Source organism: Hesperophylax consimilis, chromosome 9 (genome assembly GCF_061612785.1).
Source record: "Hesperophylax consimilis isolate HC1 chromosome 9, BYU_Hcon_1.0, whole genome shotgun sequence".
NCBI classification, from domain to species: Eukaryota; Metazoa; Arthropoda; class Insecta; order Trichoptera; family Limnephilidae; genus Hesperophylax; species Hesperophylax consimilis.
The window spans coordinates 13,719,290-13,746,715 of record NC_142844.1 but is presented as its reverse complement, the minus strand read 5'-3'; the positions used below and the strand labels follow the sequence as shown (position 1 = coordinate 13,746,715).

Sequence of the window (27,426 nt, the reverse complement as noted above, 5' to 3'; positions counted from 1 at the left end):
TGCAGTACCTACCTATGTGCTAGGTAATACACAAAGGAAATAGCTAATAAGCATTTGTTTCTCAGCAAACATGTCAAAGACGATTTAAGTGGGTAGATTTGTTAGCTCAGTAATACATCGGCATAAGAAAGGCTCGGTATGCAGGTAGTAATTAGACGGAACAGCCGATGTGAAATCACTAAAAAGGTCAAACAATTTAATCAGAATGCTTCGATTATGTTGTAAATGATATGTGTTTTTTATTCAGTGGTTTACTTTAAAATCCATCTGTTTCTAGCTTCTACAAATAGAAACACAGTGCCTCCATAAATACTAGCATCTCCCACTAAGAAGAATGAGGATGGCGCAGCGTTAGAAAAAAAACTTGATTCTCCATGTTATCATACCCCCAGTTGCCAGTAGGTAAGTACCCTGCGCATAGGTATGTCACCAGGTAATCAATACTTTATTGAGGTTATGATATTATTTACGAACATATTTATTTTTAAAACTTATTCATATCTGCATATTAACCCGAGAATAGATAAAAAAAATTCCATGCACCGTAATCTCCACATTTCGTGTTATTTATTTCTAAAGGTAGGCAGGTATTCCTGATGTGTCGAGTTGATCAACCAAAATTGAAACGAGTGAACCCGCTATACTTCTAATAAAATCGGCGATGAATAATGTAACCAAATTGGAGTAGATGTAGGTACCTATGTACAGTATTTACACTTACCACGTAGCTCTATATCAATATTATTTGATTGTGTTTCAATTATTGAACGTGCAGTTTGGTAATATCGCAGCCATCTTTATAGGTAATGTGCAAAAACGAGAATTATTTGAAAATTGGTGGGAAAACACTATTTACCTACCTTCCAATGTAAGCGTAAAATAATTAATAAATATTAATGTAAAAGTGTAATTTAAGGATACTAAGCAGTAGAGGAAAATAAAATATGCGTGTAGGTATCTACCATAAGTTCGCAACAATATAAGTCGTGATACATTTAAAAGTCAGTCGATAAATGAAATTTTAAATGGCTGTGCGATATTATCTTGGTCAGCCGGTACCTACTTGATAAGCGAGAATAATATTCTGGGAAATGGGAAAAGGCCTTGGATCGCAAGATGGTTTTTACCCGTCGAGAATAAATACGCGGGAAGTCGCATTGGGGCGCCTAGAAGCAGAGCAAATACTCGCCATAATTACCTATAACATATCGCATTACTTTCTACTACGGTAGCAATTAAAATGACCCCAATCTTATTATTTACATGGGTATCTATCTACCTTAATTTAAGCATTTTCATTTTATAAAATTAAATCTTATTTCAATTTTGAGAAATTGCAAAATGACTCAGTGTTACGTAGGTGGGTACTCCACCTTGTCTTCGGAACATGCCTAAATAATTTGAAGAGTCATGGTGCTGCCACACGCAAAGCTCACATCAACAGATAATATAAAGCACAATAGCGCTCGCCATACAATCCCATACAGACCCGACACACGTAAAAAGATAACGCGCTATAAGTGTGGTTCTGAACTTCGCTAACCGAATTTATTTTACGTAACCGCTCCCGACGCGATATTTGAAAAGTTATGCGTCCCCCTCTCCGCCGTAAAAAGGAGAGGGGGTCATTTTAATTACGGAGCTACCAACTAAGTTCCGTGTTCCCTTTGACAGCCATGACATAAGCAGCCTAATAATGCATTTCTTATTTATTATGTTAGCTCATATCGTCATGTGTGCTAGTATATTTAGAAACATAAAAAAAACTTTATTTGGCAAACATACTTAACATATATTTAAAATATAAATATAATCAATATTTGAATTTGAAGTAAACAAATTTTCGCCCTTTCAAAATTAATCATATTTTTAATCTCTATGTTTATATGGTAATATCATTCGGTTTTTTGATAAAGTTGGACGGCCTGATACCTACATAGAGAAGCTTCTAGTTTGTTCGTTTGTTGATTGTTTTCAATTGTTTTCCTGGGTAATCTGGTTTGCTCTCGTCAGCTCTCGTGCTCTCTTCTCGTTCCCTGCCCTGGTGTTGGTCCTTGCCGCCTTTGCCTTCGACATTTTTGGAAATCGACGTGAGCTTATTTTACAATAATTTATTATATGTCGCTTTCGTCGATCGGCGTGCGAACTGCGAATTTCCTGATTCGACGGAGAGGTTATGTCAGGTTATGTGAAAATGCGCTATTTACGCGCAGATTGTTTAAAATCTAAAAACTTTATAAATAGCATTTATAATTATATAGTTGGCGGCATCATCATCTGAGGATGAGCTGTCCAACAGATCCAGAAATAGGCGACAAGTATCATCCATTTCGAAAACGCGCTCAAGCTGTCAGTAAGTAAAGTTGTCACTTTGACAGATGAAATTATGTTCCTCGGCCGCTCTCGAATTCAACTGACCCCCTCTCCTACCATAGGAAGAAATATTTGATAGCGTCGTGTGTCGGTAGAAAAGATGATGCGCTGTACATTAACTTTTGATGTGAGCTTTGCGTGTGGCAGCAGCTTTAAGGGGAAAAAATCATTTCATCAAATACAAAATTTCTCAAATTACAAAAACGTATTGCAGTGCCAAAACAGTGAACACATTATTTAAGTACGTCGTATTGTTTGAAATGTGCTAATGTGCTAGGTAAAGGATTGTTTTACAAATTCATACAAACCCCAGAAAGTAAATCCTAGCTAATTTCTGATGTCAGAACTCCCCGTTCGAGCGTCCTTTTCTGCTTCAGTTATTCAGAGTTCTGTTAAAATGAGAGCGAAATTTTTGATGTCATTGTTTACAGAGAATCATTAACTGTAAAGTATTTGTGGTAGGTAATCTAATAAGTATTGGTTTTCTTTTTTTAAAAGGTACCGACAAGGACATCAACGTTGATAAATCTTTTTTTACCTTTACCGCTTTAAGAAAATTCCAAGAGAAAAAAACGTTGACACTTGAAACTGAAAACCATTAACTAGAATTACTAAATTAATGATTCTACAATCTATAGTTCTGATCATCGATATATTAACTATAGATATGGCTTGTCATACAAATTCGGTCGAATAATTTGGTCAACCAACGAGTCGTTTTATAACCAAACTCCCCATATGATTCCGTCGTCTCGCTTCGAAAGGATAATATCTTGGGAGACAAATTTGGTCCTTTGGACCAACAAAAGATATAAAACAATTCTTATTATCTGCGAATCCTGTAAAATGATGTGCTTTCTTTTCGATACATTTTTTGTAGCCCAATTTTTGGAACCAATAATTTTGGTTTCGGTGTCATTTTTAACATCCATACGCCCTGTCTAGACTTTGTTGGTCGATGGTTCTGATAGATAAGATAAATTCTTTTTCCAGTAATTTAAAAAAAGGTCAATGAATCAATCATTTTTTTCTGTCACGACAAATCAAAAATCATATCTTTTTTTTTACAATCTTTGCAAGCATCTGACATTTTTTTGTAGTTTTTAGTGATATTCATCAATTAATTTTTCTTGTAATCTGTCATAAGTTTATAAATCACAATGGCTTATCATAACTAATCTTCCATGGATATCAATTTTAAAATTTCTTTATGAACACAAACGTTCTAACTTTACTTCAAAGTCGCAAAATGTTTTGTAATCACATTAATCAACAACTTCGCTTCTCACGTGAGTCATATTCGTTTGATCTCTCAGTAAGATATTTAAATAATAATGCTTTCATGCAAAATATCTCTGAATATCTCTCTGTTCACTTTCATGTTATTATTATTATGATAATATGCATGTAACGCGTAAGGATTATGCACTCAAGAGTAAGTGCATAATAAGATATGACATGAATGCTTCACTTTCCGTGTGCACACGAATCTACGTAAGTAGGTACCTACATTTAAATCATGTTCAATGCCTCAATGCGAATTACTTTCTGTTCAAACTCAATGTAATTTCAGCCAGATGTGACAGTGGTATCTTAATTCGAATCCAATGCATTGATATACATATCTACTCGATTTTTATTGTCATATGTATCACAACAAATGTTGTTGATATCATTATGAATGCGTCATTTTATTTTCATTTCGTTGCCGTGCAGTTCTCCGCATAGAAGTACGTATTATAAATAGCGCGACACGAAGTATCTACAATCGTCAAGTGAGTCGAGTGAGGTATGGTTTACACTGTTTTCATTCGTGCTGAATCGAATGAGACCACTCCCAAGTCGATAATATCAATAATGAAGTTAATTTTAAAGTGTAGTTAAAAAAAAACATGAAAATTACAAGGTTTAACTCGCTCGAGGGGTGTTCGATCGCTTTTTTGCAGATCTTCATTTCTACTGCCAAGAAGAATGTATGAGCAAATTTTCAGAAATGTATCAATTTTGTTATTCATTTTGTGCATTTTGGTACTTTGTATGGAAAAGATTGATGAATGCACGATTTTTTTTCATTTATCGAACCCTATTTTATCTGTACTATTCCTCGGAATCCATCCTGCGCCACGCTGCATTTCCACTACACCAAAGAAGATAAATCATTGATGAAAATACTTCTCAATGGTTACGATGATAATGTCGCTTCTTGTCTCGCCATATCCCTTTCCGACAGCTTCTTTCCACGCTGCACTGTTGTCATTTTTTAAAGCATTTATTGTAACACTCACAGACTCAGAAGCAAAGCGGTCGCTTTTGGTGCCACGATGCCAGCCATGTGCTCTGTCCTCTCCGATCAGCATCCAGACACTACCAAGAATCAAGAACTCCGTACAGTTTCTTGACGACTGGTAAAAAGTTGTCCAATGATCCTAATAGCTTTTTACGACGGGATTTAATTATGATTTCTCTTTAGCCTTGATTTTCCGTCCGAAGTAGTTTGCTCCTTATATCGGTTTCTTGATACAAGACGAGTGACAGATGTGTAAGGAAATGTTTTTTTGATCAGACAGCTGGTTTGCTACTGCTAATTTTTCATATATGCAATGCAACGTTCTCGTTGCATATAATCGTTTTTATAGGCCATTCTGATATCGATAGGAAATTTTTCACAATCGCTGACCGAGTAAATTCTCGGTGGCATTTATGTTATCGATTTCAAGCGCAAGTTGACATGTTTATAATTACCGAGAGTGTACGTCTTCATTAGTATCTACATTTACTACTGTACGTTTCATGGTGGGCTGACGGCTTTGATCAAAAACATTATTTATCTACCTTACAATATTTAGAGTTCGTTCTTACAACTGTGATGTGAGTATTAATTACTACTTTTTAAAACCAAAAATTCTGTCATTTCGGGGATAATTATATTTTTTTCTCCTGCGTAACTACAATATTTACAATTAGAAGAATAACCCCATAATCTGTTTCTCGCCGCAAAGATAATGGGAAAAATATATTTATTTGTTTTTTTTTTTTAAATTCGTGAATTTTTACGTGAAATATTAATTTAATACTTTTGATTAAGCACAACATTAAATATTCAGTGTTTTTAAAAGTTATTTCGATTAATACTTAATTGTTTTTCCTTCAAATCTTATCAATATGTTATTAGGACTCACCGAAGAGTCTCTGGTGGAAACATTGTAACTGAATCAATTATCAGACCAACAAAATATATTCTTGTTACATTGGAGGTCAGAAAATCTTGGCTATAATTTAAGTCACACATTTCACTTCCGAGAAGGCATTGTACGTAAGCGATACACATCTAACAATTAAATTATGACACGGTTCCCATGTACCAGTAGAATGTATGGGATTCGGAGTGGACGTAGACTCACCAAACCACAAAAATATGTAAAATATTTACATGTAAAGTGAATTAAAATATGAACAGGTTAAATTTGGTACCATTGACAAATTTATGGTTTAGTGGGCGGAGTTGAAATAGCAGCGATATCATAAAGGATTTTCAATTGTTTACACAAACTTAATAGAAAGTTTAGGATTGATGTGACTGTGTATTAACTCTCGAACCGCCGTAGTATCAATTATAATAATTGAATAATGTGTAATACATCGAGGTTTTTGTTTAAAAATAAATATCTTTTTGGATATACTCAAGTGCATCAATGAAGCCAATAATTTACTAATGAAAGGTAAGAGCGATTGTGTTATATGTGTTTCTTTTTGATAAGTTATTGTAATGTATGTAAGTTGTAGGTTAAATTTGTATGCATCTTTCAAAATAAAAGTCACTAAAAATTGATTCTTTCATCTTTATTATGGAATTCAAAGAAAGACAGTGATATTATTATCTTTGCTAAATAATATCAATAAATAATGGGCTTATATTTAACAAATAAATAATGATTGAATGAAAATAATACTAATTCTTATTTGATTTGTAGCAATAGTACGTTGCACAAAAAATCAAATAAATGACGAAAAGTAAATATAAACTATAAAAAACATGTCAAGCGTACATACTATAAGTAATCTTGTAAGTCGATAGTCAGCACATACCAAATGAAGAATGTACGCGAGAAGTCGTGTAAGAATACACCCAATAGTCTTGAAGCACTATTTCCAATACCAATTCCGGAGTAATAAATTTAACTCCCCCTTCACCGTACAGTCCAAAATCACTTAAATAATAAGTCCTTATAAAATAATAAAAAGTTATTAAAATGTTTTTCTAAATTATATCACAATTATCTTTTAAATGTCTTCGTCTACTTCGTTGTCATCGTCTTCGTCATCATCATCATCATCATCGTCGTCATCTTCTAAAACATTAATATCGTATTCTGAGCTATCATTTGTTATGGCTGAAGCTACAATGGCACCTACACCCGATCCTTCGCTTTGTCTCTTTAAGTAATCATAAACATACGTTTCAACAGTATCTTCTACTACTGGAATAAATTCTTCGAGTTGTCTTTTCTTTCTGATTTTAGCGAGTTTTTTCAATTTTTGTATTTCAGCCATTTCGTTTTCTTCTGATTCTACTATTCCCTTGTGGTATTTCTCATTCATTGTCAAAGTTTTATCATCACTGACTTCGTATTTTACACCGATTTCGGCTTCTTGAAAGTTTCCGTAACCCACGTTTACGAGATCTTTCAAGGTCCTACCATTTTTGGTTCGGGAGTGTTGGGTATCTTCCTTATTTTCTGACCTTTCTTTATGTCCGTGTAAATGTTTAACGGGGTATTTATCTAGTTGTGGGATTTCGTTGTTTTCTGGCATAGAAAAATCTCTAAGTATTTCTTTGTTACTCGGTCCGTAGGTTTTTACCTTTGAATGTCCCTGAATAATGAGGTACATTGGGCCTCTAAGTGGCTCCATTGGTTGTTTATAGTGTTTGAATAGCGGGTCGGTTGTTAGCGACGCAACTGCTGTAGTGGTGGGCGTTGGAGTGGTTGACGTCGCAGGGGTGTACGAGAAACTTGAGGTTAATATTGTTTTCTCTGTAGACGATTCTTTATGTAAAAGGGGATGTAAAAAGCCAGATGGCTTTTTAGTAGTTTTCATTGAAGTGAATCGGGAAGGCGGCGGTGGTTGCATTGTTTGCATCGTCTGCATCGTTTGCATGGAGTGCATTATAATATCATCTGTTATAGGACCTGGGCGTCTGTTGAACGGTTGACCATTGTTGATCAGATGAGTGTTCTGGGAGCCTACATTAGTGTACACAGAGTTTATTTGATTATTTAGATAGTTTGCTGGTAAAGCTTGCAAAACATGGTGGACTGGCTTTGCGGATGAAATAAATGGTTCGTAAGTATTTTTGTATTTTTCTGTTGTAGTGTAGACAGGGCTTGATATATATGGTGTGTTGGTAGTGATTTCTTTTTGAATATGCGCGTTTGGTTTTCCAATGTTTACGTATGTATTTCCAATAGTATCATCTGATACTTGACCCTTGTGCATTGGCTGATTGCCAACTGCCATCTGCGTGGCGGCAGGCTGAGAGCCAGCCACGTGGAGAACATGTAATGCAGGACTTCTGGTAGGAGCTGAAATAATAGGAGACTGCCCCAACATGATATCTGATGTCGGAATCCTCAATGAGTCTTGCGAAATTGATCCATGCGCCAAGTTTGGATTATATGATGAGTGATGTTCAAAGACGATTCGACCAGTCTCCGTAGGGAATATGATCGGCGAATTATGTGGTCTCCGATTTTCCAAAGGTTGGGATACATGTAACGGCGTCTGTACAAATCGCACTGTATTTGCAGTGCTGGAAGAATTACGCTTAAAAACTACAGGATTATCCTGTGTTTCTGATTCTTGGAAAGTGATTACGTTGGATGGATTTTCCGTTGGTGTCCTCCATGTGGCATACTGACTGCCCGGCTCATACTGGTTAGACCCCTTTTGCCATTGGTTGTTTCCAGCATCGCTGGAAGAATGATACACCAGATTAGCCTCTTGCAATGAAACTGTTGGCAGGGGAGCGGTAGTGGTCGCAGGCGGGGTGTAGACCGGCCTGGCGGTGGTTGACGGGGGTGGCGGTGAGGGGGGTGGAGGGTTGGGTTTAAATAGCGGCAGCTCCATGTGGGGTGGAGGAATCGGTGGGGGTACCAGCACAGTGTAAGGCATACGCTGTTCGTCCGATTTGTAATGAACATCATCAAATCTATTTTTATAAAATGAATGATAGGATTGAGGTTGTGAATGCAGCGGTCGCTGTCCCTGGCTCGTTCGAACATATGGATTATGATTTTGATTTGTAAATTTTGGTCCATCAATAAATTTAAGGAACGATTCGTACGGGTCTCTTCTGTTCTCGGCCGTGGGCGGACTGGTGCTTGATTTCTTCGATGAAACTCCTAGAACTAGGATTTCGGATTTTTTCCCTTCGTGTGGTGGAGGTCCGTCTTGTTTCCTTATAGGAGGCTCTACCCAGTAGTGGACCCTCTCCAGCACTGGTGGAACGTAGTCGTACGTTGGGTCGTTTTGAAGAGGATCTCCTCTTCCTAGTGGCTTCCACTGCTCGTAATCCATCCTGGGTGAGAAGAGACCTCGAGAACTTTTAGCTCCAATTTCATCTGAAATCAAAGACAATAATCGAATAAGCGTAAAAGCAAATTATAGTTGGCAACCGATGATAAGCGATTAGAAATGTCAAATTAAATGCCTCTTCAAGGTGTCAACAAAAAAATATTATTTATAACTTCTCTTAATTTCTCTTCGATCATGTACGTCTCTTTTAAGTTCAACTGTACATGCTACAATATTGTATTTTTAGATGTCGTATTTTAGATATTCTAACAATGAACGGACTTAATTAATATTATATACCTTGCGATATTCAATATGCAATTGGCTAGAAAGTCTCTGAATGTATAGGTATATTTTAAGAAAATAGTTCTGTTCTTTCGCAATCTTGATACTCAAAATAATTATTAAAACGTAAATAAATTATAATTATTAAACGTACATGATATGTTAGGATGTCTTTGTTCAAACTTTCCAGGATTTGCTTCATCCCCTTCAGATCCAGGAATGCTGGCTCCAAGACATGTTCCAAGGCAGGAAAGAAGGAAGACGATAGTCAGGCTTTTGATCGCTTCCATTTTGAGTCTCTTTGGTTTTCTTTTGGAAGATTTAGCCTTTTTCATTGTTTCTGCAAAAAATAAATGTATATATAAGTAACTGCGCATAATTTATTTATTTGTTTATTCAAAGGCCTTATAATGTCTTTTACAATACAGTGATAATCGAATTACAAGCATACAGTGGTAAACAGGATAATAATAGCAATAAATTAAAGAACAATTAATGTGTAAACAAAAACACTATTGTAAGTAATAATAATAATAATAATAATGATTTATTGTCTTCTTTTCTTATTAACACATAGACATAATGATATCCTCACTGGGATCTCCCGTGGAGATAAGTGATACAGTTATTAATATAAGTGTAGTAAGACAATGCATAATTCAAAAGAAATATATACCAGTGTAACAATAGTTGAACTACTTTATACTAAGTTTGTATAAGACCTGTCATAAGTCGAAGCATGAGGTGTCTTTGATAATAGTCAGTACTGAGTTACCTATGTTGAGCATTTTACGTAGCACATAACGTGCCCACGTACAACCAATCGTTACCATTTAATTCGAATTTGAGAGTTGTTTTTTTACCAAGTCATTTTATGAATGGCAAATATCGTAAAAAGATATCTTGCAATAATTTCAATTACTTATGTCAAAAAATCGCCATTTTTACGCGTGGCAAACCTGACGACTAGTTACCTACAAAATGTATCTTTTGCTGACAAAAATAGATAAATTTTAAAGCGACTTCAATAGTAATTTTTGATTTCCAAATAATAGAAAATTTGACGTGTTTCATAAGGTAATTTCAAACAGCAAAGTACTATCTATGTAACTTTTTAACCCTTTTTATATATTTTGGCGTGACTAGTAAAGTATCTTTGACTAGGTATTGGCGTTATTTCAAAGGAAAATCCCCGGTTTGCAGGGCCAGTAAACGATTAACTGAGTACAAGTGATGTGGGCTGCGATACGATCACGAGTTCGTGACTCGGCGGAGAAGAAACAGTGCTTTACCCCTTTATGGAGGTAGATAACGAGGGTACCTACCTGGTGCCTCGTACCTACTTGGTTCCTACCCTGACATGGTGACTAATAAGTCGACCCCACACTTGCGAGATAGGTACTGGGACTAATATAATATTCCGACGAATGAAGTATAAATTATATATTTTTGAATTTTAATCAAGTTTGATCCTGTAATGTGAAATAGTAATTAGTTGATTACAGTCGGAGATAAGAATTTTCATGATAAGCATCGCATTGTTATCATAATTGATATGTTTTACGTGCAAAGTAGGCACGACCAAACAAAAGATAAAGGTTTTTTTGTAAATGAGTACAATCACACATACAAACATAATTTTTTTTTCTTGCAGCGTTATGAATAATACAGACATAATAATTAGATTTGAACATTGATGAAACTCTCCTTTTTAAATGTTTAAAAAGGATAGAAATTATGGATATAACTAATTTTATGCTGTCAAACTATTGGGAAAATAGATATTCTTTTCTAATGATGCGATTATTAACGATTACTTTAACAACCAAAATATCTCGATCTTTACAAAATCACTAAAATAATCAACTAAAAAACTTATTCGAGAATTTCGATACTTTATTCGATTATTTTTAATTTTGTCATTTTATTATTGATTGGCTGCATCTAGAAGTCATCTCTGCGTTATCAGGTTATGAAAAAGCGATTATTTTGATATCAAAATTATTTAGTATGATGGGTTTTACAATGAGGGTATTAAGGCTGTCGTTAAAACATTGAATTATAAATGTATCTAAAAGATCGACAATATATCTAATTCGATTTATTAAATTAAAAAAGTGAATTAAATACGAAACATTACGTTGAACGTGATGTGTATTACTATTATAACTTTCCCGAGCAAAATGGAACAGTAATTTTATATATATCAAAATATCACTAAAAATCACTGAACCTACCGAGTTATAAAATACCCCAGAATAAGTATCGATAATAAAATAATATAATATAATAGATATCGAAAAACATCTGTAAAACAACTTTATATTGATTATAAAAAAAATTAAAAATAAAGTGTAATAATGCTGTATGTCTGAAAAAGCACTCCACAGAGAGCACTGGATAAACTTGTCCGGTCTGCATGATATACTCGTTTATCCGTTAGATATTTAGAATAAAACATTTAACAATAATTAACTTTTACGGAAAAGCTCAACTACCACTATGCAGAAAATCATTGAACTTTTTAATATCACTTCATACAAGTACCTACCTACATTTCTCCCATTGAGACTGTATTTGGCGGATTACACATTATTATAAACGTTGTCCGGAAAGTGGTGTTACAAGCGGGATATTGGTGAATTTACATCACAAAGGAACAAAAAAAAATATTTTTTGTGTTCAGTGCATTTAGATTTTTTTCGAAAGATATTCTCTATACATTGGCCGAGTTGAAAAAGTAATTGCACACAGGGTTCTGTTTTTTTTAACATTTTTCGATATGTTTTTGTTCCATTTCAAAGAAGTCGTGTTTTATAAAATACCAGTGAACCCCGCAATGCTTCGCTGTTTCTAATGTCTTTCGTCTTAATGTCGGGCGTCTTCATTTTCTTCCACTATTCACTACTGTATACCACAATGACACTGTTAAAAAACTACATTACATTGACTTTAATTCTACTTCTTCCTGGGCAGAGACATTGCCTTAAGTATTCATCGAGCTTCAAACTGCTCTCTAAACACTTCTGGCACTAATAAGAACAAACTTTTCAAGTTTTATGCACAAATATATCCAGGCTGAATTTTATATATTAACATTTGAACAACAGTCCTTTACGATAATAATCGTTTTAATTTTTTTCGTCTTTTTGGCAACTACAGGGTTAAAAAAACTTTTGGAGTCGACGCTTCGACGCATTTTAAAGACAAAACACAGCTGGTAGTAACCCCGCAGAGTTAATTTTTTTTTCAAATTTGACATTAAAATTTCCATCTCTGGACTTACTCGAAAGAAAAAAAGTTTTACCACAAAATCATAAACGCCAAATGTGATTTAGACTGTGTCACTAATTTTCGGACAAATACGAGTATAAGTAAGAAATAATAACTTCTCTATGTAGGTGATGGTGTACCTACTCAGAATGAAACAAAATAATAATAATTTGTAGTGTGCCGTTTTTGTGAAAAATCAAGAAGTATGCAATGGCAATTTCTATGTACAAAATAGTGCATTTATAAAGATAGTATACAATAGTAAATATGTTCTTCGTTATGCAATAATATTGTATGTAGGTGTTAATTCGCAAACAAAAAAAGCGAATAATCCCAGCAGAAAGCTCCGCGCCACAACATCTTATGCTAATGTGAAAACAATGTTAGATTAAATAATAAATAAATAATCTCGAACGGGTCAGCGGAAGATAAAATATAAATATATAATTCTCTTTGTGATCACAGGACCGCCGGTTCGCGGCCATAAAGTTTAACGAGGTGATCAATTAGCATTGTTTGAGATGCCGTGTTCCTGATCAGTCAGTTCTGATAAAGCAATCAAATACACAGCTAATATTATTATCCAGACCACTGAACACAAAGTCTCTAGACGTGGGATGTATGTAAAGAAACACATATTACCAACTCAAATATTTATAATTTTTATTTTCTACTACCAAGCTCCAGTAATACATTTCATTTAATTACTATTATAATATCACATTAAACAAACGAAAAAATGTACATAGTACACGGGGAGAAATGAGTATCGCTAATTTATTAAGAATTTCTTCAAAATATTGGTAATCCGGTTAAAAACGAGATTGCAGGCCATTTCAAAACTTGTTCATGCACAAGCATTTGTCTTGATAATATATAATGACGAAATGCGATAATATTATAATTTTGATGATCACGTGTTCCGACATCGTGATAATACATTCGTATTTTAGTATACTTTTATAAGAAAACCTATCAATTCAAAGGCCCTGCAATCCCGTTGTGAATCGGATTACGAATAATTCTTAGTAAATTAGCAGGGTGTATATGTTGTACACTTTGAAGGTGGATATTCTATTCCTATTTCTTCCTATTTCCCCTTCCTTATCTATTTCCCTTTCCCACATTCCTCAGCCTCAAAAAAATGGTGATGTCATGGTCCAACACTTGCACAGTTGGGATTAGTTAGGACTCTTGGAAGAAATCACACGAAAAATAAAGAATTTTTAAAGTTGATCAACTTCTTCCGAAGTAAGGAAAAATTGACATAACTTCGGGCATACGGACACGCCCACAACACTCTTCTATCGGCGTGTCTCAGACCAGTGGTCCCGACCAATAAAGTTTATAACGCCGAGTTCCCGGGCATAGCGCTCGCAAATAAGCAAAGCCATATATCAATATCGATGACTCATTTTTTGCACCTTTTTTTGCCGTTTGATTTGCAGGACGAAGATAATGAACGAGATAAATAAATTTGAATTTAAAATTTTTGCTTGTGCAAAATAAAAATGCTTTGTTGATCTGATTGGTCTATCTATAATCTGGATCAATAGGTGTTGGGAGTTAAGACTGTAAAAAATTTCACATGTCAACTCACTCCCAAGAAGCTTCTAAATAATTACATTAATTAAATGAATGTAATAATATATTTCTAAAAATATTTTTTTAAAGGTAGGTTTCCAAAAATTGAAAGCAGGCAAAAAAAAAACAAATTGTAAGAAAGCGATTTAAAAAATAAATTTTTCATTATGTTACTTCCCCCATGGATAGTGGGGCAGATTAACAATTAATATGGGATATAGTGTCTTAACTATATTGCCTACACACTCTATAACTCTCATCTAGATATGTATAAAAATAGTCAGCATATACAACACATTCAAAGTAAGGCTTTAAAATAATATTATTTTTAAAGATATAGAAACGAAAATACGTAATTCTTTTCGTGTTGTATTTTGTCTTATTTCTTTTTCTCTCCTTTCCTATCCCCTTTTGTTTATAATCGAACATAATCTATTTTTACCAATGTATTAGTGGGTAAGTACCTTCTTGTAAATTCCTACCTTGGCTTTGTGCTTATGTGGATATCAAAGTTTGTTTCCTTTTTTTTGTTTCTTCTTGTTTATTCTACTTAACCTCTCTTTTTCTATTTTCTACTGTTTTGTATGTGAAAATTATAATTTTGATTATTTTTCTATTTTTGTACTGTTTTGTATGTGAAGCTTATAATTTTGATATCAAAATACGAATGTAAAATTGTACATATTAACTCCCACCTATGTATTGTAAGATTACCTCGTATTTCAATGAGTTTTGTAACTCATCGGGATTGTTCTAGCAAAAAAAAATACTGGACGAATTCTGGAACACAGAATTAAAAAAAATCCTTTGAACCACAACTACTCTACCAGGGGTAGAGAGCATGAAACAAAAACCTATATTACCTATATCTATGTAAGTATAATATTACGAAATAAGCATAATTACACACCGTGATAAATGGTTAGAAATAAAACCTAATTTTAATATCACACTACAGTTTGTGCCAAGAAAATTTTTAATGATAAGTAAAATTAAACTGAATATTACTCAGTTTTGTAAGACTCAAATGCAATTGTAAAAAAAAACTTGTTTTTTACAGTGAACTGGAGAGAGCTTTGAAATGTGCTGTGGCCGAAAGCAATTAATAAGAATCTTAAAACATTTACTGTCGATTGTCTTCCATTGTAAGTCTAAAAATTAAAGGACATTATTTTTTAGAGTATGAATTGAACTGTTCAGCTTCAAAGATAACTGCTGCCAATGAATCATCGTTTATCATTGGGCCATAATTACACCTATCACCAAGCAAAACCAAGCTGACTGAGTTATTTAAGTAATGAAATTATAATTTAGATTTCACTTAGAATTACATAATTACACTTCACCAGGTCTTTTTAAAAGAGCATTTGCTCAACTCTTTAAGTTCCACGAACAATTTGTTATATCCAGGACAACATCTGCATTAGAAAAACTCTCAACCGATGAGCTTTGTAAAATGAATTTTCACTTATTTTTTATAGGTTAACGCACCTATTTTTAGCTGGCCTCATTATGTGCTATGGAGCTTTGAAGTAGCCACTTAAATAGGAAAAAAAATAAAACAATATTCTTTGCTTGTTCTACATTTTTTTCAATTATTTCTCATTTAGAAAAAATAGTGTTAACAATCTTGTAAGTTCGCAAAACAAAAATTTAAAATATATACTTAGCAGGGTTTTGAACCCTGGTTCCAAAATGATAATCTGCACACAACAAAAATTTCAAATATATACTTAGCAGGGTTTTGAACCCTGGTTCCAAAATGATAATCTGCATATAAATCAGAAATTTTCAATTTGCCCACTCCCTGTGTTCGGAAATCACGTCGCAACGGTAATTTGAGGCAGCCCCGCCGACAGAATGCCATCGGATGATGAATTCCTATGAATCCTTATTAACTTCTCTTGTCTTTAGTGTTAAATAAAGTTACATCGCGTCGTAAGTATATGCAAGGGGGATTATTAACGAAAGATGTTTCGGAACTCTTTCGTTGATCATTAGTGTCAAAACTATCATGATGAATTGAAGTCTATATATCACGGCTGCATCATGATATAGCCAACATCATGGACAGGGTCGAGCTGATTCGGATTCACATTCTTGTACTTCAAACCAAGTCTTTAAATCAACTATTATCTGTTTGATTGGGAAAAAAGTTGCGCATCGTTCTATAGTTCTAATTGCTAGGAGCCAGTCAGAATAATCTCATGCTCATTTCAAGGAATGTTATGACAAATTTACCAGCAGTGCGGGAGAGGAAGGGGAAGTACTTAGCGAATAAGAACTGTTTACTAAAAATAGCTGAAGCCACTCGATTTTTTAAAAATATTTCAGATACAAGGAGCTTGCCACAACAGAAGTACACGTAGAAAAATTATCCTGTTAAAAAATGATAACATGCCAATTTCCTGATGAAATATTAGTAATTCAGAATATATCGAGAACACGTATTGTTTTCCTAATAAATATCATAACGGAATGCGACAATATCAGTATGTGCATACCAATATAAATATTTGTATGAACACGTGTTCGGCTGTCCTCATAAAACACTCGCTTTTAACTGATAGTTTGTTAGGAACTCTATCAATTCATTCGTGCCTGCAATGCCTGCAATCCCGTTTTTAACAGGAAAACGAATAATTTGACCAGATTTTTAATATAATAACAGTATTTTATAAAAGTAAGTTTTTTCCGTGTATAAGCTTCAAATTTACAAACAGCTATTTAAAACTATTTAAACATTTTAGAAATGCCCTTTTCTAATTCAGTTTCGTAGTAAATAGATGGTTATATCCTGTCGGAAATGTTTTTATGAGCTTTTGTTCTGGAAGTAAGCATATATACCAAGTAAGCACGTAATTATTAAAAAAAAATTAACTGGTTAATTTTTTATTTCAATTTATTGCCAAGCGAGACTAAACTAATTTGCTAAAAATAAATATTCTCATTATCTGTCTATTTAATGATTACACTTTAAAATGAAATCATTATTATTAATAATTTAGTAAGCAAGGGCTTGATTTTTAAATAAATTATTATTTAAGAATTTAAATTATGAAGTAAAATTATTTATAGAACATCTACTATCCTAACACAAATTTCAGCCACATAAATTAACGTACATTATGTCGGTATATAAGTATAACCAAATAAGTATGACCGGTCGGTGGCCGAGTTGACATCGCGTTTGGGACCCACCCAGGCGTAGTGTGTTCAATTCCTCGGCTGGCTAAGTCCTCCATCACAACACAAGCAACGTTTTCAGCTTACTGTGGTGGTAGTAGGAGATTTTCAAGTATTGTCAGGTTATTCGTAACCCGGGAATGTTTGTCTTTCTTTAAAAAAAAAAAAAAAAGCTTCCAAAAATAATCACATCTCCCGCCCCTGTTGGCGGCCCTGTTTGTGGGTCATTATATTCTTTGTTAAAGTTAGTGAAGTAGTTTTTGTCGGTAGTGATAACCTAGTTTTTATTCCGAACGTGTGACAGGGCAAAGCCGTTAGGTGGCCGGACCCAGGCTCACCCAGTTACCCGGAATTATCAGACATCTAATATCTAAAATCTAAGCCAATGCCCAATGCCCAGTGCCAACGTCCAAGGCTCAGTGCCAACGTCCAATGTCCAGTACCCACGTCCAATTCTTAGTACCTCTCAGCTCAATACTTCCTCCCAATTTCCAATCACCTGGGCCCATTACCTAGTACTTAGTGCTCTGTGTGCAGTGCCCAATTCCCAACGTCAATGCTTTATGCCCAGTTCCCAATGTTCAGTGTCCAATACGCAATGTCCAATTCTCAATACCCGTTCGTTGCCCATTTTATCTAATTCCCAAATGCTCTTTAGTTAATGCCTGTCGAAAGTGTGCAAAACAAATTTTTTAAACACACAAATTATAAATTCAAATGACTCTTTGCAAATAACAAACGCCCCTTTGTAAATAATTAAGCGCCCTTGAAGTGATTTCTCACGAAAACGGCGCTATATAAATTATCCAAATATTATTATTAACACCGAATCCTTAAAATTTCACAACTTTACTCCACTTCAAACACGTAGATTAATATCTGATCAAATATTTTATACAAAATTCTGAATAACGGCCTGGACTCTCCTGAACTCGTAAATTATTTAAGAATTCACATACCTACAAGGCCAACCAGAAAAAAACATTTTTTTCATTTGCCCGCGTGCAGAACCAACCTTAGAAAAAATTCTCCAATCTCCCGTATATGCGCGCAATATAACACGCAATTTAACAATATCGATATTCTTAATAATACTCTTGTGAAATACCGAAACGAAGTCAAGCGTACGACCACAAATGTTAATTTAATTAATGCACAGTTATAGAAAAGGTACAACATAGGCATCTCCTGTCCCCATCCCATCCTCCTCTGCCTCTTGCCCTTTCCTATTCCTTCTTCCTTCTAATATATTTATATGATTTTTTTTTCTTTTTTGTTAATTTCATTTTCAGTTAATGGTTATAACCAATTACAATTTTGTATTATATGATATTAACCAACATTAGCATAAGAAACTATTTTGGCTTACCTCATATTTAATCTCTTGTATAACTCATTCTGTATAAAATTGCTGTTTGTTTCTTACAATAAATAAATAAATAAATTATCTAATGTCCAGTGTCCAATGCCCAACGCTGACTACATAAAACAGAATGTCTAGTACTCGAACCAATGCCCAAGCCTAAGCCACCTTCCTAATGGTCAATACCAACTCCATCGAATACCTAATGCTCAATGTCCAATGTTCAATGCCCGATACCGAATGCCCAACGCCTAATGTTCCGTTGTTCAGTTACCATTTCCAAATGACTACTGGCAAGAAACAATTACCCAAAGACAATTGCAGTGTCTAGGATCCTGTGCCAAGTTCCCAATGTCCAATGCCCAGTGGCCACCCAATAGCCACCCAATACCCATCTTTCGCCATCACCCAATATTTAGACCTACCCATTAGGCTCTGCCATAAATACGCTTCGGAGCGGTGGTAACTCGCCACTCCAGAAAAGTAATGTCCGAAAGTAAGGTAACGGCTTACAGCGCCAGTCCATTGTGAGACTTTTCTGCGCGGTGGCCTGGAAAACGTATATTAACACGTATCCGAAGTGTACGTGCGGCAGAGCCTATTCACTAGTCACCGGTAGGTACCCAACAAAAGCCAGGTCCCAGGTACCACTTACCGGACAAGTCGTGACGAAGAACAATATTGAAAGCAGATTTGGTTATGCAAAAATTTACAGCTCGGTCGGTTTGGCTATCGGCGGCTCCATCTACCGATACTTTTATGACACACTCGATAAATTAATATAAATTGATGCTATTGATTTATATTGTGTGATCCATTATAACAATCCGCAGGGGTATAAAAACGCCGAGAGTTTTTGTACCATTATTCGACCTATTGTTACTTTTAACTGGCATTGTCAACATAACAAGGTGTGCGGATACAACATGTACACAACATATCTTAGTTCTAATACATAACCTATTGTATTTTACATTTGTGATTTATTTGCTTCTGCGAGAACTCTTTGATACATTTTTTGTTATGAATCAAATTTAAAATAACGGGTGGCGGACGTGGGAAATCTAAACGTATAAGTAGTAATATATCACGCATTGTTTTCACAGAAGAGCGAAATATAATCCACAAGAAAAGTGAAGAAAGATAAGGAAAATAACGAAATATCCTGGAAACTTCGTAACTACGGGCGAAGCGTTGTTGATGACATGTGCTTTATTATCAAGTTATCATATTATCTTGTATAACATCAAAGAATATAATTAAGAAGTTAAGAATATAGTTTATTTAAATTTATTATATTCTTAACTTTTATGTTGTATTAGTTGATGTTATACACTCATAAGATTATATTTATATATATTATACCTAGGGGTAAAATGCCCATCACCCGTCGTTTGTCGGCTCATACTATTTTCGTAATGACTTACTTGTATTATGCAAATTTATATTTTTCTAAATTGAAACGTCTTAGCAGTTAATGTGTTTGTATGTTTTTTTTTAAATTTATTTTTTCCTTCACGTATAGTCTCTCCAAGATAGCAACATATATTCAGAGATATGTTTGTTCTCTCTAATATTATAAAACATATTAAAATTTAATAATATGAAATATTCTTGGGATTTATTATATTTTCCAGCTAAATAAGCTTTATTTACAATAAAAATAAGTAATACGAAAATCTCCTGTAAATAAATACAGTAACATGACTTTTGACAGCTTAAGTTTTTTAAAGAGCTTACAGGGAAGGAACAATGAAGTAGTCAGAATAGATTAGAATTTATTGCTCAGGGTTATGAACAGGGCCGTTTTAAGCCATGAAGGAGCCCAACCTATTCCTTTGCGTTTGGAATGGTTAAATAAAAATTTATCTGTTTATCTTAATACCTTGATATAAAAAAAGTCTTCTAAAATAATTGCGAATACAGCACATTAATCTCAATACCTCAATAATATCGGAGCCTAGTGGAACTATGACAACCCCAACTGGAGTAAGTGACGAGAGCGAAAGGAGAGGAAAAATATTTTTTTCATGGTATCCCCTTGGGGTAGGTATGTGGTGTGGGTGAAGGGAGTGGAGTATGAATTGTTGGGGCCCTATGGAAATTGTTGGGGCCCTATGGAAATTGTTGGAGCCCTATGGAAAATTTCTTGTGTCCTCAATGTGTACCATTCTCACAGTATCCCCGAAGATGACACAGTAAGTCTTAAGGAACTTTTTTCCCATCGGCGTGTTTGGATTTAACGTTAAAAATTAATTAAAAATCGGTTCCTGAATGCCCCCCCCCCCCACACTCCAAGGTTGGGGCTCTAGGCAGGGACCCCTCTAGCCCAAGACGACGCGTTACGTCTGTATCTGGCACTAAACATTAATTATAAAAATAACAGATTGTAGTTTTGGCGCCAGGTACAAACGTCTTTTACAAACGGGAGGGCAGCAGCCCCCCTAGGCAAATAAGCAGACGCCGACGCCCATTAAAGGTTTCCTTCTTAAATGCTTCTGTAGATGAGTCCGTTGTAAACTGTAATTTTATTTGTAAACGAGCCCCCAGTTTAATTAGCATTACTCTCATAATCTTTTAATAAACATTTAATTTATTATTAGTAAAATAAAAATAAATTATGTTGAATCGCATGTTTATTTGTGTCCACACTGCTTTCTAGTAGCGTAGGTGCATACACAAGTACCTTCAGCTATGTTAAACCTTTTTCTGGGTTTTGTAATAATGTCTAAAAAATGTACTGAAGCACCGTGAAAGAAAACCGTTCTCGAGTTCTAAAAGTAATTTTTTTATACTATTTTTTTTTGTGATCAGCGGGCCGCACCGAAAGTGCTCGAGGGCCGCGTGTTTCTCACCCCCGTGTTAGAACAAAAGTATTATTTCCTTGCCAAAGCGAATAAAATATATTTTGATGTTTACAAATAAACCCGTAAAAAACATTTTTTTACCATAATAAATCTATTTTAAAATGTCTTTTAAATAAAATAAAAAAACTAATGACTGTATCTTCCTTCCCAGGGAGTAGAGTTTACCACGCTATTCACCTCGCCAAATGCTGATCGGGTAGGACCGACATTAATTTGTATATTAATTGCTGTAATGTCATCCGATTTCACGGAAATGCGTGTCCGTGTCCGCGTGTGTGTCCGTGATTGCCACTAAAAGGTGAAATACTGCATTGTCATCGACAACTAGTCTATCTGCCAAGTTTTAGATTGATCAGATGTTAGGAAATGGGTTAATTTCCGATTAAAAAATATGCATTCCTTCATTCCCGAAAATAAAAAGTTTACATCAGTAAATATTCAGCTATTAGGAAATACGTGGTTGATTTTTTCGTATTAAACGAAAATTAAACCAAAAGGAGATTTTTGTAAAAGCCGCAACCTTCCGTCTCAAAGTTAAATGCGCAAACCAATACTTATTGCAACGCCATTGATGTGCAGTACTGGATGGTTCTAACAGATAAATATAACTTAGCAACAGGGAAGGGGAGGTGGGTGTGAGGGACCCGGCTAGCCCGACCCAGTCCTCAGTCTCCAGGCACTCACGGACTCACGCTTGAGATTGGCACTGGAGAGGTTCATGTGTGAATAATGTCCGTGGGGAGATACACGCCACGATAGCCTTCGGGTACCGACGTGATAATTTACAAAGCCTCGTGTGTTTCGGTGAGAATTAAGATTTTATACTTTCGTAGACTAATATTAAAAAATAATGTCAGTCTAACCTAAATAGCAATTGCGGAGGGTCCATTAAGGTTGAAAAGCTGTGCATGTCCTAAGAAAAACGAATCTTAAAAATAAATTAAAAAAAGGCTAGTACTTTCATATATTCAGTCAACAATTCATTAGGTAGATGCTGTTGTACCATGTTTATAATTTAAATTACGTAAAGGCATATCGTAATAATATTTAAATATTCTATTGTATTACTAGTATTGTGTTGTAAAGTTAAAAAATAATAACGGTTTCGTTAATACAGAACGTTGATTGCGGGATTACAGGCACTGTTATGGTTACTGGTTGATTACTGGCACGGATTACAACACTGGGTTCGGAAAGATTTGAAGTAAAGTTTTGAGGCTGTGAATTCTAGGATAAACATAGACTTTTCCATAATTATATTATACATGTGTTATATATAAACCTCACGGAAGAAATTCTCTAAATGATAGTAAAAACCCTGGTTGCGTAGCTTAGAAGAACTAAGCGCATAAACAGACAGACGCGGATAAAGACTTTATTTTATACTGTTCAGAGATGAAAATGAAGTTAATAATCATCAGAAGGGAACGTATTTGAAAGTCAGTAAAAACGAATGAAAAGTCGTAAAGAAAGAATACGTTTATTGATAATAAAGTGGTTAGGTAGTAAAGAAAAAAGATGTCAATTCAATATAAAAATACAGTTAAGTAGCTCATAAAATACAAACGAGACTAATGTTTTATTCGAGTGTGGTCTGTAAGTCTGCCCCTGCGCAAAATGCATAAAGGATACACGTGTAGATTGGTAAGTGCATTATCGATGCACGGGTGGCGTTTTGAAACGTGGGAAAAAAATCCAGTTTCCGAATTCTTCATGCTGTAGGCGGCGGACTACCATACAAACTGAAACTGCACACAGTTAACTGCATACGTATTATAATATTCTGTCCGACGCGGAAGGAGGGAGGGGGGATTCCGCGGCTCCCTTTGACTCCTCTCTGTAATAAGAGGACCGGACCCTGGACCGGCGGCATTTTCGGGGTCGATTCTGACGCTGTTTTACGTTACTTTCCGTATACGTTAGGTTTGTATCTATGTCAGAGAAATACAGTGAAAAATAGGAATCGCAATTATTTTAAATGAGCAATTAATAAAAAAGCAATATTCCTAAGCCAATGAACCATAATGTTAAAATCACTCAATTCGTAGATGATAATAAATTAACATTCAGGATAGAGTCATTAATACTAAAAATTATAGAAAGCATATAATCAAAGATACAAATCAAATTGATGATTTGTGTAGAAAATGTTTGGCTTTTCCGGAAACTATAGAACATATTATATCGGGATGTTCTATATTAGCACCGTCCGAGTATACATTTAGGCACAATCAAGTTTTAAAATTAATTCACCAAAATTTGGTAACTAAACATAACTTGATTGACTGCCGTAATATAGTACCGTATTATGAATACGAACCAAATTCATTTTTAGAAAACGAATTTTATAAAATATATTATGATAAAACTATACTAACAGACCGAGCGATTAGTCATAATAGACCCGATATAGTTTTACATGACAAAATTAAAAAAAATAACTTATATCATTGATGTCGCTATACCAAATTCCTGTAATATTCAAAAATCTGTTAGCGAAAAAATAAGAAAATACACAGATTTAGGAAATGAAATAAAAAGAATTTGGCATTCTCAGACTATAAAAATATTACCATTTGTTATTTCGGCTACTGGCATTATACCTAGCTCTCTAATAAAAAATTTTGGCGTATTAGATCTATCAAAAAATTTATATATAAAGATGCAAATGTCGGTCATTTTGAATACATGTAGGATAACAAAGATTTTTTAAATATTTATGTTGAGGGATCAGTAGGATTTATAGGCCCTGTTAGAAGTTCTACCGAGCCGAACCCTCTGATATGAAAATATCTGGAGACGGTGAATTTTTTTTCCCATTTGATATCTGGTGAGTTGACGTGTTGTTGTTCTTGTATTGTTTTGTATTTATTTTACTTATATAATGCACTTACATAGTGTTGATTGACTAGCTGATCATTTGTGGAAAAGTGAGTGGAAGGGTTTAGTTTTTCCTATGGGGAAGATTTAACCCGGACAACAAGATCGGAAGCATAAAAAATATCATTTTACGCCCGACTGCCGCTGCTACAAGATGCGTACAACTAATGGTGCAAAAAAATGAGAATCTCAATAAATCCCTCAAAAAATGCCGCAACTGTCTTCTCGCGTAGAAGGTCTAATCAACCACTGAACATAATCATTGAAATACGCAATTATACTAGAGTCAGTAGACTCATTGTTTAGGAACTCTGTCAATAAATAATACATACCGAAGTCTAAGTCCAAGTTGCAGATTAGTAACCTCGGTACTCTCAGTACTAGCAAATGTTTTTAATACTAAGCAAATATTTGAGATAAAATAATAATTGTCAACATTAAATGTAGACAATTATTAAGTAAAATATGTACTTATGTTGGAACACCAATCATGCACATTTAAAAATGTCATAAAAAAGCTTTCGACGGTAAAGAAATGTCAAATTCCTTATTTAGTACCTACGTAGTGTAATTTTCAATTGTGGAATATTATTAATAATTATCAAGTAGAATGTATTTGAATCATGTCCTTCGTCAAAGAGCCGCACTCAAGTAGCCAAAGAGCCGTATTTGGTTCACGAGCCACAGTTTAAGATCACTACCATCGCCACCAGGCCTTACACTTGTAAGGTCTGTGTTGGGTGCGCAGGAATCAGGAATCAAGACATGAGCCCTTCGGGCCCCTTTACCTTTCCGGGCGGGCGCCGCGCCGTAGAAAGTCGCAATGGAAAATTAACCTCTGACAGGACCGACAAATAAACGTAGAATCTGCCGTGATCATTATAATTATTGTTGTTATTTTATGGACTTATTATCGTTTAAATGCTTGTTAAACATTTATAAACAAATAAGGCCTAGATAAAGGAGAAAATATCATGGACTAAACATAAACATTTCTGAAGAGGACATCCACTGTTATTATAATGGTATGACAAAGTAAAATACAAAATATTAATTATTTATACACCCACAAACTCTATTACATTTGATAAACATCAATTCGATGGAAATGTTATTTTACTTAAATTACAGGTAGCTAAATGGTAAAAGGTTACCTATTTAAATGAGGAAGAAATAAGAAGTTTCATATTTTAAAAGTGTGACTTATAGTAAAAAGTAGGATCTAATAATGTGAAGTTTTATAATATTGTGAAAGTGTGACCTGATAGCAACGTTACTCTTCCACGAGGGACCTAATAATAAATTATTACCAGTTTTAATTTGGGAGGCGTGTTTGGGTACCGCTGCCCCAGGAACTATTTATTGGATAACCAACACCTCTGACATAGGTCACCAAAAGTGGTGTCCTATGTTTGTTGATTTAGCACCGGTGCCCCGGTTCATCGGGTGAGGCGTGTTTAGGATGCGTCTGCCCAACCGATGCGTGGCTTGCCAGATCAGTTCGGGGAGACCCTTTGACCTCTTCAATTGGTCTCTTGACCCATCGCCTTGCGCCGAAGCGAGAAGGGTATATGCATTAGTCCGCACTCCTGAACACACTTATCCCTAGATTCCTACCCAACCCTCATACCTTTTTTGACAGAACTTCCTCTCCTTCCTTTCCTTAAAAAAATCCTCCACACAGCATCCCCAAAAATGACACTCCTGTGGGGAGGTTAAAATAAAAAAAAAATAATAAAAAACCATCTAAACATGACCGACCTAATAATGGGATATTTATTATTATAATAGATAGTGTGATTTGATTGGATATAATTTTAAAACCAACCCTAAAAGGAATGATTTGATAGAAATCAATTTATAGGGTCTTAACACAAAACAGGAAGGTACACACTTGATTGACCAAAACGGGATTTAGTGGCCGTAAATTAAGTATTAATAGACTATCGGAAATAATTAAAAACTGGGTGTGTCAAGCCTACGCAAGACAGAAGTGAAACTTCTAGTATTCCTCTCTCTCTATTTTCATTTCATCATCTCTATTTTCTCTCTTAGGTTAGTTTGAAAATTAGAGGTTAAATAATTCAACGACGAAGCATGGATTTGCTTTTTCTAATATTTTCTTATAGATGAATGACGTTCGATTAATGTATAGTTCCAAAAATTTTCAAAATAAAATATAATATATTTTTAAAAATAATGTACAATGTACAGAAATAGAATCCCACACAAGATCGCGTAGTGCGCTCTAGCGAACGGATATTTTATCAGAGGGAGATAGTTTTAATTTTTTTTTCTGTAAATTATTACATATTATCAAAATAAATAAATTAATTAAATAAATGTAATACAATTATCATAATATACGGATTAGATAATAATTTTAATCCAACACAATAACGCAAAGCGCGCTCTAGCGGAGTAATGTTTTATCACAGTGAGATAAGTGTTTTTATTATTTTGCAATATTATTTTCTTTTAAAAAATGTTCTGACCTACTAAAAAATAAGATATTGAATGAAAAAGGCGTTAAAAACAAAAAAATAATGTGCGATGGCCGAGAATCGAACTCGGATCAACTGCTTGGAAGGCAGCTATGCTGACCATTACACCACCAACGCCAGTTGTCGGGATGAGCTAAGAAGCATTTATATGTTACTTCAAAACTTTGACTAGATCAAATGAACTTTAATCGGTGGTGGGGGTACCCGCATTTTCGTTTCGATCGTGACTCGGTTTTACTCCGTCCCCGAAAATTCATTACGCGCCTAAAGAAGTTTCACTTCAATAATAGGAAGCTACCCTCTTATGTGGAACCTACTCACCTAAGTGGAACCTAGCCTCTTATGTGGAATCTACCCTCTTAAGTGGAACCTACTTTCTTTAGTGGAACCTACTTTCTTAAGTGGAACCTACTGATATAAAGTTAGATCTACCTACTCTACATGTTGGGAACTAATGATCTTATGTGGAAGAAAATAAATTTTTCCTTTATCACAAGAATGCTTTTAGACGCTAAATTACTAAATAAACGTCTGGAAG

At 34.6% G+C, this 27,426-nt stretch overlaps 1 protein-coding gene and 1 non-coding gene across 2 annotated transcripts in view; both read right to left on the bottom strand.

The window, feature by feature from the left end:
• Positions 1 to 6,283: 6,283 nt before the first annotated feature.
• LOC149420945 (uncharacterized) overlaps positions 6,284 to 27,426 on the bottom strand; it is a 35,556-nt gene continuing 14,413 nt past the window's right edge. Inside the window, exons 2-4 of the mRNA XM_089635304.1 lie at positions 9,386 to 9,571; positions 8,717 to 8,993; positions 6,284 to 8,344 (exon numbers count right to left, since the gene is read on the bottom strand). Coding sequence (XP_089491430.1) covers positions 6,655 to 8,344; positions 8,717 to 8,993; positions 9,386 to 9,566 — 2,148 coding nt within the window. The 5' untranslated portion in view covers positions 9,567 to 9,571 and the 3' untranslated portion in view covers positions 6,284 to 6,654. The remainder of the gene's footprint in view (positions 8,345 to 8,716; positions 8,994 to 9,385; positions 9,572 to 27,426) is intronic.
• TRNAG-UCC (transfer RNA glycine (anticodon UCC)) lies at positions 26,934 to 27,005 on the bottom strand. Its single transcript has one exon. It is a non-coding gene; the product is annotated as a tRNA-Gly (tRNA).